A 13635-nucleotide genomic window follows, 5' to 3' on the forward strand; every position below is an offset into this window, starting at 1 on the left:
TCTACTTTCTCACCCCAAATCTCCCTCCCCTTCTGCCTCTCCACCCTCTGTGCCATTTGGAAATGTTCATCTTCTACTGAGCAACTCCCCTTTCAAAGTCTAGTGATTCCTCTGGAATTAGGTGTAAAGCAGAAGTAGCAGTGGTGAGACAGCCTGCCAGGCTCTGCAAAGGCTGAGAAAAGGCTTAAAAGATGACCAAATCAGGAAGGCCAAGCCTGGGCATGAGGCAGGGGGGCCTGGAAAGCTCAACAGATGAGTTGGATCAGCCAAAGCTTTGCAGGTCCCTCTGGTCAGACTGTTTGGTGCAACAAAGGAAGGGCTTGATCTGGGAGTGTGTCCCAGGAATGCCAGGGCTGAGCCTGGGGTGTGGAGAGGGAGAAGGGCTGCCCACTGTGCCCTGTGGAGTGTGCAGGAGGCACTGGGATGGGAAGGGAAGGCAGCTCCAAAGCCCAGCTCACCTTTCCAGCCACCCCATGTCCCAGCTGGGGCTGTGCCCTCTCTCCTGCTGCCCAGAGCTCTGGGGCAGATTTGATCCAAACAGACTGATAGATACTGCTGGGGCAGATGGACAGACACAGAGACTCCCTTCCTTAGGAAACCAGGCTTCAAATCCCCCAGCAATCCACCCCACAGTCCCAAACCCCTGGCAGTCCTTCCAGCCTGAGTGCAGTCCCGTGAGTGAGGCATGAGGAAGGCTGTGTTTCAGATATGATGTATTAGGGAGCAAACCCTCTCTTGATAAGCTTTAAAAAGTTCTGAAAAATTAAAAACAACCCCGGTGTTTTATAAATCTGGGAGCCTGGGCCAGAGGGGGGGTTTCAGCTGAACAATAGGCTCACAGTCCCTGTGCTTCCTGAGCTGCTGGGAAGTGCTGACAGCCCCTCCATCCTGCTCTCTCCAGAGGAGACGTTTCAGTCAAACCATTTCAGGCACTGTTTTGTGCTACCAGCCCTGATAAGGCTTTCCAGGAGAACAACATTCCCTGGGCTGGGAATATCCTCATTTTTCAGGCCTTTTTGTTCTCGGATGGATACAGTGGGGCTGGGTCATTTATGGACTAAATGCTCTAGGAGCACTATGGGGGAATCTTCTTAAAAGATTCAGTCTGGCAGTGTCCTTAACTGCAAGCAAGGCTGGGAAGGAACACCATGGCATGGTTTTTGTGTTCATGGCATCACTGGCAGCAGTGGCAGCTCTTTTCCAGGCAGGCACTGGCTGCTTTGGGAACTGCTGGGCTTCACTGGCGGTGTCCAGAGTGCTCTGAACATCAGGGTTTTCCTGAAGTCAGGTTTTGGAGATGGCTGGAGAAACACTCGTGCAGGAAACTTGGGAGGATCTGGATTCCACAGCACAGCAGGTGCTGAGCAACAGAGCCCACAGATCTCTGCCTGCTGGAGCTGGCAGTTCTGAAGATATTTGGGAGCTGAGGGATGGGAAATGGTTTGTCCTAAGTCATGGAGACAGAGGGAAGAACCAGGTATCCTGGAGGATCCAGACTTCGGAGTAACTGAAGTGATCACCTGGGCAAATACTTTCTAGGGAGAGAAGGAAAGGAGGGCACAGGACCTCACAGTTCTCCTCCCTGGATGAGGAGCATGGAGAATCCTGTGGATCTCAGAGCCTGCTTCAAATTCACAGCCTTCTTCCCCTTCTCCTTGCTTCACTGAAACCTGGAAGGCCAAGTCCTGCCTGGAAATACAGTGCCTGTGCTCCCAACCCAAACAAGGCAGGTTATTCTGGAGCAGTTCCTCCTGTATTTCTGAGCCCTGGGGTTCTCCAGCAGGACACAGGCTGGTTTTTGCAAGGAGTCCTTCTGCTTCAGACAGGATCCTGGCTTGGTGGCTGGAATTTAAATTAGCTGCTCTAAATGGGGAAAGCAGAGCCAGATGTCCTGGGGGATCCAGGCCTGGGGTTAATCTACATGGTCACTTGGGGTCTATTTTGCAGCAACTCCATTCCAGGGCGAGAGGGAGCGGCGGGAACAGACCTGGAGCTGCTCCTCCCAGGGGAGGCTGTGTGTGCTGGCACTGCTCTGGCACCTTGGAAAGGGCCCAGTGTAGGCACCTGGGGACAAAACCCTCTCCTGCTGCAAACCAAACATGTCAGCAAGGGGTGCCCAGTGCTGCATGTCCAGCCCTCACACTCCTCACTTCCCCTCCTGCAGATCCCATTGGAGATGTGGGGTTGTGTTTAGAGCCACCTGGAGAGGAGAAACCCAGACTGTGGCTTTGTGGAGGGGCAAGGAAGCCAAAACCACCTCCATGTCCTAGAAACATTAGAAGGCTTGTTTTAGATGATGGTAGCAGACAAAAAAGCTGAGGAGCCCGTCAGGTCCCTCTGTAGCTCCCTCTGGCTCCGTGAACACGCTGGAACTGCTCCACACACACAGTGAGAACCCACAGTGCCAGCAGCCAGAGCTTGTGGAGATCCAGCTGTTCTGTGCAGGCTCTGGGCTGTCAGCTGTCTGTAGGTTGGGCAGGGATGGTGGGACAGGCCTTGGAGCAGAGCAAGGTGAGAGGAGTCCTCTGGCCTTTTCCAGTGGCCACATGAGGGGGTTCATGCAAGTCTCCCAACTTCCCATCACCTTTAGCCCAGGTCCAAGTGATATGTGTGTCAAACTGTGAGGCCTCAAAATCTCACAGCATCATTTGTTCTGCTTTTCTGCTTTTCAATTTACTATTTCTGCTAATTAAAACCACTGGCATGTGTGCCATGTCATGCTGTTTGTCAGTCGGTGTTACTGTGACTGTTCTCATGAGACTTTCCAGTGCCTTCAAGCACCAAACTCATTCATTTCTCCTCCAAGACACATTATCCTGCTCCTTGAGCTGAAGAATCACCAGGACAGGGATCGTAATTAAGTAATTCTAAGTCTCTCCACTGAGAGGAAACAACTCGCTGAGCACAGACTAATTTCAAAATAACTTCTATGTTATCAGGCTATTTGACTATTTCACAGCTAAAAAAATATTATCAAGACATCTTTTGCACCCTTTACATCTGTGTGGATTAACAGTTGGACTCAATGATCTCGGAGGTCTTTTCTAACCTGAATGATTCTGTGATTCTCTGGTCTCTCTGTTGTTATTAACAGACCCAAAGTCCAGGCTTGGAACAACACTGGGGTTTGACCTGAAGTCAACTCAAATCAAGTGAGAACTGGATTTACATGAGACATCTGCTGCAGAGCATGGATATGAAGAACAGATTTAACTTGGGAATGTCTGAAAGTAGCTGAGAGCCCAGTTATGAATTGCTGTCCTTATGAAAACACAGAGCAGAGCAATCAAACATTTCTGATTTAACTCCTGTTCGAAATCCAGTGATGGATTAAGTCCTGTGGCTGAAGCTCTCTTATTTCCAGCATCAGACAGGATCTGGAGCTTAACATAGTATATGAAAAGAACTGGGATTCAGGATTCCTGTCCCTGAGAGTGTCCAAGGCCAGGTTGGATGGGGCTTGGAGCAACCTGGGCCAGTGGAAGGTGTCCCTGCCTGTGGCAGGGGGTGGAACGAGGTGAGCTTTAGGGTCTCTTCCCACCCAACCCATTGTGGGATCCTGTGATCTGTGATTCCCAACGGGACTCCCTCAGCTGGCACAGGCAGGGCGTGCTCAGGGCAGGCCCTGCTGAACCAGGGGACTCCTCTGCCATCAGACTTGGGGCAGGCACACCAAGGAGCTCTTACACAGCCCAGTTCCCAGCCTGGAGCTCTGCTCCCCCACTCCAGATCCTGGAGTCACTCCCTGTTTGCTTTGAGCCAGAGGCGACAGCCCCCAGTTGTGCCTGTGGCTGGAAAAACATCCCCGAGCTCTGCAGAGCTGGAACTTCCTGATCCAGGCTGAGCTGCCCCTGCAACGCTCACAAAGACACATTATGAAGAAAAGGAGGAAGCAATGAGGGTTTTTTTTTTCTCTTGTTGTTGCTTTTTTTAATATCAGCAGCAGAAATCCCAATGCACAGTGCACAAAGACTGGAGGATGTGTCCTAAGAATCCCTCCCAGAGCCAGCTTGGAAAAGCAGACACTTCCCAGCCAAGATCTGTGGTACTGAGCTACTCAGGGCTGCAGCCACAGCCACGTGTGCCAGGCTGAGCAACAGCACAGGCACACAAGTCCTGAAGGATGTGTTCCTGAGCATCCCCTGGACACCCAGAGAATCCTCCAGATCATCCCTGCGTGTGCAGAAATGTGCCAACAGCACTGGGGATGTTTTCCCCCACACACTCAGGGTGAAACCAAACCATTAATGCGCTCAGAGTTCACCCTTGTTGAAAAATGCACAAATGCAGAAGTAAAAAAACCTGATCCTTATGGAGCAAAAAGCCAGAGGCAGCACACATGAGAGAAAAGGGAAGAGACACATGCACAGACATTGCATTTTTACATCATTTGCCCATTTAACTCATTAGCAGGAAGCAAATTTTATCAGGAAACAAATTCACCCTTGTCTTAGGAAACAGCCAGGGCGCTTCAAGAGCTTTTGAGGCAGAGGCTGAACCCCAGCAAATGTGTGACCCCCCCACATGTGCAAAAACACTGCTTGCAGTGCACCCCAGGCAAAAAAAATAATAGCTCTTTTGCTGGGAGAAAAGGAAGGATAATGGTTACTTAGAAAGTGCTCCAGACAAGCTGTCAGGTTGAATTCGGAGAACTGGAGTCTACTCTGGGACAGCGCTGGCTCGGGGTGATCCCTTGTGAGTTGGGTTTCCTGCCTGCTACAGCTTAAAGACAACGATTCTTTGTTTCCAGTTTTTCTGGTGAAAAAACACACGCCTGCCTCCGAAGAGGGTCAGGGAGAAAGCAGACAAAACACTAACTCTGGAATTTCAAAGGAAAACAATTAAAAAAAAAGAAAGTATAAAAAGAAAAATCCGAGCGCGCCTGCTACTGTCTCTCCTGGAATCATAAATCCCTGCTCTGGCCACACAGTGGAAATAAAAGAAGCACTAAAAAAGCCTCCCCTTTTTCTGCTGCGGAGCTAAAAATGGGATATTTCATCACCAGGCACACAAATATCATCGAGAAATGTTTTAGCAAGTACAGACAATGAGGAAGGCACAGACTGCAACTGCTTTTTCTCTGACACCACTGAAGCCGGAGGGTTTATAACCTCTGCTGTGAAAAGGGGCTGCACGGACACACTCCAAGGAGAGTTTATTGAAACTGGTCAATATTTTTCACATGACAACCTTTTAGACCTGAAAAATGGCCTTTTCAGGAGAAGAATTTTATGCAGGAATTTGAGAGTGTTTTCCTGTGGGAACTGTGCTCGTACAACCACCCTGCCCACACTCTCTGCCCCCCTTTCTCCAGTCTCCCCAACTTTTGAACTTGTCACCCCAAATTGTCACTGAATTTCACAGGTTTTGAAGAGTTCCTACCAATCTGGAGGAAGCTGTGGGGAAAGAGGAGTGAGTTTGCAGCCCTGATGGTACAAAAAGCAGCTGCACGGACTCATGTTTTGTGAGGTACCAGAGAATTGGTGTGAGAGAGATTTTATTGATGCTCCAACATCAGGAAACGCTTCCTTAGGGGCTCGCAATGAACATGAGTACAAAGCCACGGGAACCCACACTGGGTGGATTTCAGGGCTCACTGGTTTATTTACTTTCTTAAATTTGCCAACAACCCAACAAATCATCCAAGCAAACACACTTTACACCCAAACATGCTTATTGTTCACACAACTGCCTCTAAAATCCAAACATAAACACGGGATGGCCACAGACTTCAACCTCTAAAATTCACCTCCTCCATCCATATTCATGGATGCACAGATAGATTTCTTCCCTCTTTGAAAATGCAGGTGGCACATCCGTTTTTCCCGTGCTCTGCTTGAATTTGGGTTGGATTTATGAGACTTTGGGCTAGTGCTGGTTTACCACTGATCTCAGCCAGCTCCAGGAGGCTCAGGGGGGACCTTCTCACTCTCTACACTCCCTGACAGGAGGGGGGAGCCGGGGGGGGGTCGGGCTCTGCTCCCAGGGAACAAGGGACAAGATGAGAGGGAGCGGCCTCAGGCTGTGCCAGGGGAGGCTCAGGTTGGACAGGAGGAGGAATTTCGACACTGAAAGGGTTGTTAAACACTGGAAGGGGCTGCCCAGGGAGGTTTGGAGTCCCCACCCCTGGAGGTTCCAAGGAAGGACTGGCCGTGGCACTCAGTGCTCTGGGCTGGGGGACAAGGGGGGGATGGGGCACAGGGGGCATCCATGGGCTGGGAGGGCTTTTCCAGCCTAAATGATTCTGGGATTCTGTGATTTTCTTGCCTTGGTCTGAGCTTGGTGTGTGCAGAGGGCAGTGCTGGGGGCCAGACCTGCTGAATGCAGCATTTTAGTCGAGATCATACCTGTAACCTGGGGGCAACAGCTCCAGAAATCACTCTGGTGAATCCTCACGGGTGACACTGAGCCTTCCTTCCCCTCACTCTGCCACCTCACTGCACTGCCCCCACTTCCCTGGGCAGCAGCACATGTTAAAAGCACCCCACACACCCCAGGCACTGCCACGGGCCTGTTTGCAGATGTGGAACTCCACACAGCAACACTCCACGACTCTGCCTCTGCCCTGCCTGGGTTCAACCCCTGCACAGCCTTCTAGACATTAAACATGGGAATTGCACAGCCTTCTAGACATTAAACACAGGAATTACACAGCCCCTGACACACTCATAGCAAGCACAGACCTCCAAAATGTGCTGGAGGGAGGCCAGAGTGCTCAGAGCCACCTGGGACACAGCCCTGTGGCCTCTGAATGTTGTTGTGTGTGAATATACTTTCCATCTCCCCATGGAAACCTACTGGAATGACACCATTCTGCAGCAGAGCAATTTAAATCTGCCTAGACTCACAGATAATGTGGCTCAGATTCTTGTCCTGTGTCTCCAGTACCTGCAGTAGGTCAGTCATTGCTCCAAACAGGCACGGAAAATGAAACAGCCCCTCTCTCCACTGGGGAGCTGGGAGGGGGACACAAATCTTTCCATTCAGCAACGTTACACTTCCCAGAAAATTGCTCTCTAGCCAAAAATTCCTGGTGATTTTCATTAGGGCAATTTGTTTCTCCCAGGCAGCTGAAGACAATTTGTCCCAATGACGCCAAATGCCATCCTTTGGGGTGTTTATGGGGCTGAGAGGAGAGGATGCTCAGGCAGCCAGAGTCCTTTGGCCACCCCCAGGTCTGTACCTGGCTGATGGGAGAGCACAGCTCGGCTGCCTCGTGCCCCAGCCGAGGAAGTTTCTGGAAGCAGTTTCTGGAGGCAGTGTCTGGAGCAGTTTAGCTCCCCCACAGCAGTGCTGCAGGTCCTGCTGTTTGCAGAGCTGGCACTGCAGAGGAGAAGTGAGAGGGTAGAAAACAGAAGGGAAAAAGGGAGTAAGGTCTGCAGCTGCAGGCAGCCAAGGCAGCTCTGTGTGCAGAGCCAGGGCACGAAACCAGCCCTGGGCCAGCCGTGGGACACGGGCCAAGGGCTCCTGGGGGCACCACCCCGCTGCCCTGCTCTGTCTGGAACAATCTGGGAGCCCTGTGCTGCAGCTGGAACATCTGCAGCTGTCTGGGCTGCAGCTGCAGCCTGGCTTTGGCCATGGAGGTTGTTTGTTCCCAGCCATGGCTGGGATGTGAGTGTACAGCAGTGTCAGTACATGCACAGCGTGGGGCTCTCCCTGCAACCTGCACAGCCACGTTGTTGACATCACTGGTGGGAGCTCAGGAAAATTACAGGAGGAGTGAAGAAAACGGTATTTTTTTCCTCTCTCTAACGTTTCTTGTGCTATTTCATCACATCCTCCTGCTTTGGAATCCTCAAGGGAAGGTGGTTAGAAAAATTTGTCTGGTTTTATTCACAGGCATAGAGAGAAGAAGTATTTACAGGATTAGTAGATTCAAGATGCACGGACATAAAGGAAAATGTTTAATCTTTTGAGAGGTTAACTTATAAAAAAATCATGATTTTTAACCTGAAATTTCTTTTCCAAAAATGACAGCATCATCCTGACATGGGCCCATTGAAAAGCCTTAAAAGGAAGCAAGGAAAATCTTGTTGCCTGATGGACTAGACCAAGGCTGAGGAATTACAAGCCCAGTTTTATGTTCATTACGAGTTTCTTCTGTGATATTGGATGAGACACTACATTCTGCTCCCCCAACTCCTTACCTGTCAGCCTGTCATGTTCTCCTGCCTCTTACCCTGACATCTTATCTCACCAATAACATTTGGAGCATGAATCAGTGGGTTGAAGTGGGGCAGTTGATCCCACAGCAGATTCAACATCGAAGGAACAACGAGGAAAGGAAGAAACAGGAGAGGAATAGATGGGATTTCAGCATTTCTGTGTAGCTCTTAATTTTTATTTGGCTGCCCCGTGGGTGTGCTCAGTCCTTTATTGCCACAGGATGAAAGTACCATGGGAAGTTCAGAACCCCAGGCTGACAGAAAGCAACCCAACCTCTGCTGGCAGCACTAAGGGAACACCCCGGGGGCCAGTAAAAGTAAAGGGGAGGAACTCTTCTCCCCTCAAATTTCTTTCAGCCTGAGTGACTCAAGGCCCAAGTCATGGAGATAAAAGGTTTAAGAAATTCAGAGAAGTGCAATTTTATTCAGAGCATTTCTCTTTAATTAAAAAAAAACAAATAATGTTTTTTTCTCTTTATTTTTAGCAACCACCTGGCCTGAGACAGACAGAGCAGAGGGTTGGGGGTGTTTAGGGGGAATTGTGGAGGAGCACGTGTGTGCTTTATTCACCCAGGAGCAGGCCCAGCTCTTATCAGTTCTAAATAGACTGTCAGTGGCAAGGCAGTCCCAGCAGAGCCTGAAGGGCTTTGTCTCTGTAATATCCCAGGTTTTATCAATCAGTGCCTGTCTCAGCAGAGAGAACAGGGAACACACAGCTCAAGTGGATATTTACAGGCTGCACAAAAGGAGCTGTTGGAAAAACCAGCCCTGACGTCGTGTGCAGGGTCCAAGACAGATGTTGGAGATGAAATGCAAGAGGAAAGAAGGGCTGGCTGGGAGAGCAGCAAGTCGAGGAGGGAGCCAGACACTCCATGCAGGAGCTTGTTAAATGTGGGAGCTGTTTGCTGCAGCCTTTCAGGGAAATGGCAGCTTTTGTCTCTCCAGCTGCTTAAATAAAGGAACCTCTGCCTTTCCCCACTATTCTTCGAAATGCAAACTTGTGGCTCGTCCATGAAGATGAGTTTTCTTGAAAATCATATATGTGTTTATATAAAATATATAAATTTCTATTTATGTAATATTTATACACAAATATATAAAAATAAATATGTCTATAAATATATGTGTGTATAAACACCCATGAGGGTGTTTATATATGAGGTGAGGAGATTGGGCACAGGAGGAGGCTGGTTCTAGGGGGGTTATCTCACAGACACTGCACACTTGTCCCAGAAACTTTTCAAATAAGGAACTGAACACAGTGCAGGGAACAAGCCCAACATTCCTGCAGCTGCACAAAGGCAAAGGAAGACCAAGCCCAAGGCTCCCAGTCCTACACAGTGAGTTATAAACTCCTACAAGTGAGTTATGGAGCACAAGAGCAGATTTTTGCTCTTTTTTCACCCTATTTGGCCTTTATCAATTCGACTGGGACTTGTTGTCTTATGTAAGCAGGGGTTGTGCAGCACCACGTGTGTCCCTTGCACGTGGCAGTGCACTGGAATGAGATGAGCCTTGAGGTCCCTTCCAACTCAAACCAGTCTGGGATTTTCTGATCACACCCATCACACCAACTCTCACAACTTTAGCATGACTGAGAATCCAGTTTGTCCTTAAAAACAAGAAAAAGGAGCAGGACTGGAGCTGCAGAAGATAACCTGAGACACCTGCCTGAAGGATACACAACCAACTCAAAAGCCTGAAGGAACCTCCGGAGTGTTAACTTTGAAACTTCAAGGTTTACATCATCAGAATTTCTAACAGATTAAAAAAAATGGGGTGGTTTGAAAAAAGAAAATCCAAATGTTCCAAAATGGAAGTGTCAGAAAGATACATTTGTTCTTCCTTGCTGCTTGAAACCAGATTCCTGGGTGGGTTTGGAATACCTGAGTGGCCTTTAGTCAGGAATGGATGTTATGGTGGGAAGATGAACTCAGATAAACTACAGACTCAGAGATAAACAGTGCCTCAGAACTGGCTGTGCATCTGAGATTTGGAACTGTTTCCCATCCAGAGCAGAAACTGTGCCATCAGTTCAGCAGCTCAGCAGCACACAGTGTGACAGTGACAGACACACCTTTTCTGCCACAGTGTTGGCTGGCCCACCAGGGATGGGATTTCCACCACTGGAATTGGGCTGAAAACTGACACTTTCTCTATTTATTTAATTATTCTATTGAAATGCTGTGCAGGCAGAGCAGAGCAGAACATTTTCACGCCAGGGTTATTATATAAAAGGTCTAGTTTTAACCCAGTCAAAGCCATCATGAGAGCACAGGGAGGCAGGACATTCACATGCAAAACACTGACCTTCTTTGGTGGCAAGACGTGAGGAGGGTTCTGTGTGGGATGGAGTGTTGTAGACCAGCAGTGAGCTACCTATGAGGAAAAGAAAAGGAGTTATTGCAGCTTGAACGTGCTCTGCCAGGGGGAACCATGAAGGCAGGGAGGAAATGCTGTCATTGGGACCCAAAGACCATATTTTTCAGCCAATTAGGCACATATTTTCTATGGAATTCTTCTAAAAGCTTGGGAGCTGCATGTCCCACACGTGCGCTGCTGTTTCTCTGCTTGCACAAAATAAAGACATTTGTGTCCTTCACTGAGCACCTTGATGTCCCCTGTTGAAAACTGATATAAAAGCTGAGCTTGTCCAGCCCATTTATCCAGGTACATTATCTGTCCCAGCAGAGCCTCCAGAAGTGACTGTGGCACAGATTGTATTGCAGGATAAGGAAGGAGCTTTTTTCTCTCTGGCTGTGATAGAGAAATTTCCTGTTTGAGGAACATACAGTAGAAAAGCCATGAATTGCACTGTCAGGACCTGGCCATTTTTAGAGTGTCACATGCTTGGTTTGGGGCCAGCAGCTGCACAAACCTCACTGGTATTCCAGCATCTCCCATGCCCTGGGGATTTTGAAAGTTTTCTTGGTTCAGTGGCCTTTCCATCCAGCCCCACTTGACACACAACTATTCAAGAGCAGCACAAAAAAGAACCCATTGGAAGGGTCTCTGTTTTGCACAGTCTGGGGTAGAAATGTTGTTTTCTGAGCATTTTACTTTGGTTCTCCTGGAAACTCTCCTGGAAATAGAGGAAGAGACCCTGTGAGTTCTCAGAAGTCAGCATGTAATGCACATTTCATGGTTGTTCTGGTTATATGTGTTTACATAATCTTCCAAGCTCATCTTTCCTCCAGTTCCTTGGAAAAGTTTCTGCTGCATCAGGCAGTGACATCCCTAACAAGGTAGAGGTCCTTGTTTGTAGGGACTCACGGTGGGAACTGGAGCAGGCACCAATCCTCCTGTGAAAAGTGCTTTTCCAGACCCTTTCTGCTTTTCAGATCCCCCCAGCCCCTGTGCAGTGAGATTCTGTCCCATGGAAGGTGCTCAGTCCTGAGCACCACATAACAATCAATGCAGAATCCCAATGTCTGTGCTGGCCTGAGCTCCCCAGAGCCTGTGGCAGGGCCAGGAACACCTCTGGGTCCTACAGTACCCAGATTAGGATCTTGGGACTGGGCCCTGCAGTCTCCACATTCCTCTAATCCACATGATCCCAACTAGCCCTGACCTCACTTGCCCCTCAGTATCCCAGTGTGTCCTGCTTTCCTGTGGGAGCTGAGGATCAGGCTGCCAGAACTGAGAGCCATTGCAGGTGCTGGATCCTCCTGGCCCTCTGCCCTCCATGCCTATGGATTCCTTTCCTTCCCCAAATGCAAACAGAGCCAAGGACAGCATTCACACAGAGGCAGAAGGGGCTGTAAAACAAAGCCTGGAGGGTGGATTCTACCAGGTGCTGCAAGATGGGATGTTTCAAAAGGCCAGGACGGATAACACGGTGAAGTGGGAGGTAAAGAGCTCAAAGGGATCCCAAGGGCACCTTGGCTGGGAAAGCTGGGACAGCCAAAGATTGGCTTCAGTATTTAGAGAGGTTTGCTGCCCTTTTGATGCTGCTGGAGGAGTTGGAGCAGCTTTGTCCACAGAACTCATGTTCTCATGCACAGAACTCGTGTTCTCATCCACAGAACTCACGTTCTCATCCACAGAACTCATGTTCTCATGCACAGAACTCACGTTCTCATTCACAGAACTCATGTTCTCATCCACAGGACTTGTGTTCTCATCCACAGAACTCATGTTCTCATCCACAGGACTTGTGTTCTCATCCACAGAACTTGTGTTCCCATCCACAGAACTCATGTTCTCATCAGGTGGTTTCTGGCTTTGGCATTTCTTTCTTGAATATCTGTGGGGAAACTCCTGCTCACCCCTCTCTGCTTTTCAGGGTATGTTAAGGAATCCTGAGTGCAACCCCCAGCGCAGCCCGGCCCTGCCAGACAGGGCAGTGCTGGGGAATTCGGGAACAGCTTTCCTATGACTGAATAGGCTGCAAATGCCTGGTTGCAGGAGGAGGTGGGGGCGGGGTGATGAATAGCCGCGAACAAGCCGGTGCGATCGACTTTTAGCTACTTTAGGCAAAAAAATGCACCCCAAGCCACTGGAAAGGGCCGGCGCCTCCCCCAGTTTAATTGCTAAAAGTTCTCACCTTTGCCCGGCAGTCTGAGGTTTCTGGTGGGAACACCACAGAAAGGGAAATGTGTTTCCTATTAAGGGTTTCAATGAAGGAGGAAAAGAGAGAAAGGCACAGACAGCTCAGGACAGAGGGAAGCAGACAGACAGACAGAGGCCAGGCTGCTCCCTCACGCACTCCTTGGGCAAAGCTTTGGCTGGGATGAATTTTGGGTTTGTTCTTATTGTCCCTCACTGCGGGTGTGACCCCAGAGCAGATTTTTCTGGTGTTATCAATACAGTCTCCTATAATTAATATTAAACATTTATCTTGTGGTTCCCCCTACCTTTCCCTTTCTTTTATTTCCCTTGCATTAATTACAAAGGAAGGTGGAGAAGGACTGAAAACCAGAGCAGGAGAGGTTTTTCCCTGTAAAACCTTCCCTCTCACGAGGCAGCTCATCCTTCTGAGGTACAGGAACATCTCAGTTTCACAGTCTTGGGGTCTATTTAATCAAAAAGTCTTTTTTCTCCTCCCTTTCTGAAAGCCCCGTGGCCTTCCCTCCACAGCTCCTGGTACAACCCAGGTTCTGCTGCATTTAGCAGGATAGTTTTCTTTGGCATTAATACATGGCTTGAAACCACCAGGCAGATTTCTGCTTCTCACCACAGTCTCCTTCTTTCCCCTTCAAGCTCTTTTTATTTGTAGACCCCGCACACTGACCCCCATCACCAGGGAGGTGACAGCTCGGGCTTCTTTTGATCTTCATCCCAAACAGAGCATGGAAACATTAAATCTCCCTTCCCACTGGCTGCCTGGAAAAGATTCACCAGGCAGAACGTGTTTGAAAAAATCAGTCAGCCTGGAATCCCAAGGTGTGCGGGGATAAACAAAGAGAAGGAAAAACAAGGCATGGCTTCCCAATTTTGGAGAGACAACTGGGAAAAACACATAAAGAAA

The 13635-nt window shown here is 49.1% G+C and overlaps 1 protein-coding gene across 3 annotated transcripts in view; it reads right to left on the reverse strand.

The window, feature by feature from the left end:
- The window catches only part of FLI1 (Fli-1 proto-oncogene, ETS transcription factor), an 89451-nt gene that overhangs the window by 10015 nt on the left and 65801 nt on the right, over window positions 1-13635 (reverse strand). For all 3 annotated transcript variants that reach the window (XM_064634670.1, XM_064634668.1, XM_064634671.1), the window contains one exon: window positions 10476-10544. In XM_064634670.1, coding sequence (XP_064490740.1) covers window positions 10476-10544 — 69 coding nt within the window. The remainder of the gene's footprint in view (window positions 1-10475; window positions 10545-13635) is intronic.

The sequence above is a fragment of the Pseudopipra pipra genome, chromosome 23, assembly GCF_036250125.1.
Source record: "Pseudopipra pipra isolate bDixPip1 chromosome 23, bDixPip1.hap1, whole genome shotgun sequence".
In the NCBI taxonomy this organism is placed as follows: domain Eukaryota; kingdom Metazoa; phylum Chordata; class Aves; order Passeriformes; family Pipridae; genus Pseudopipra; species Pseudopipra pipra.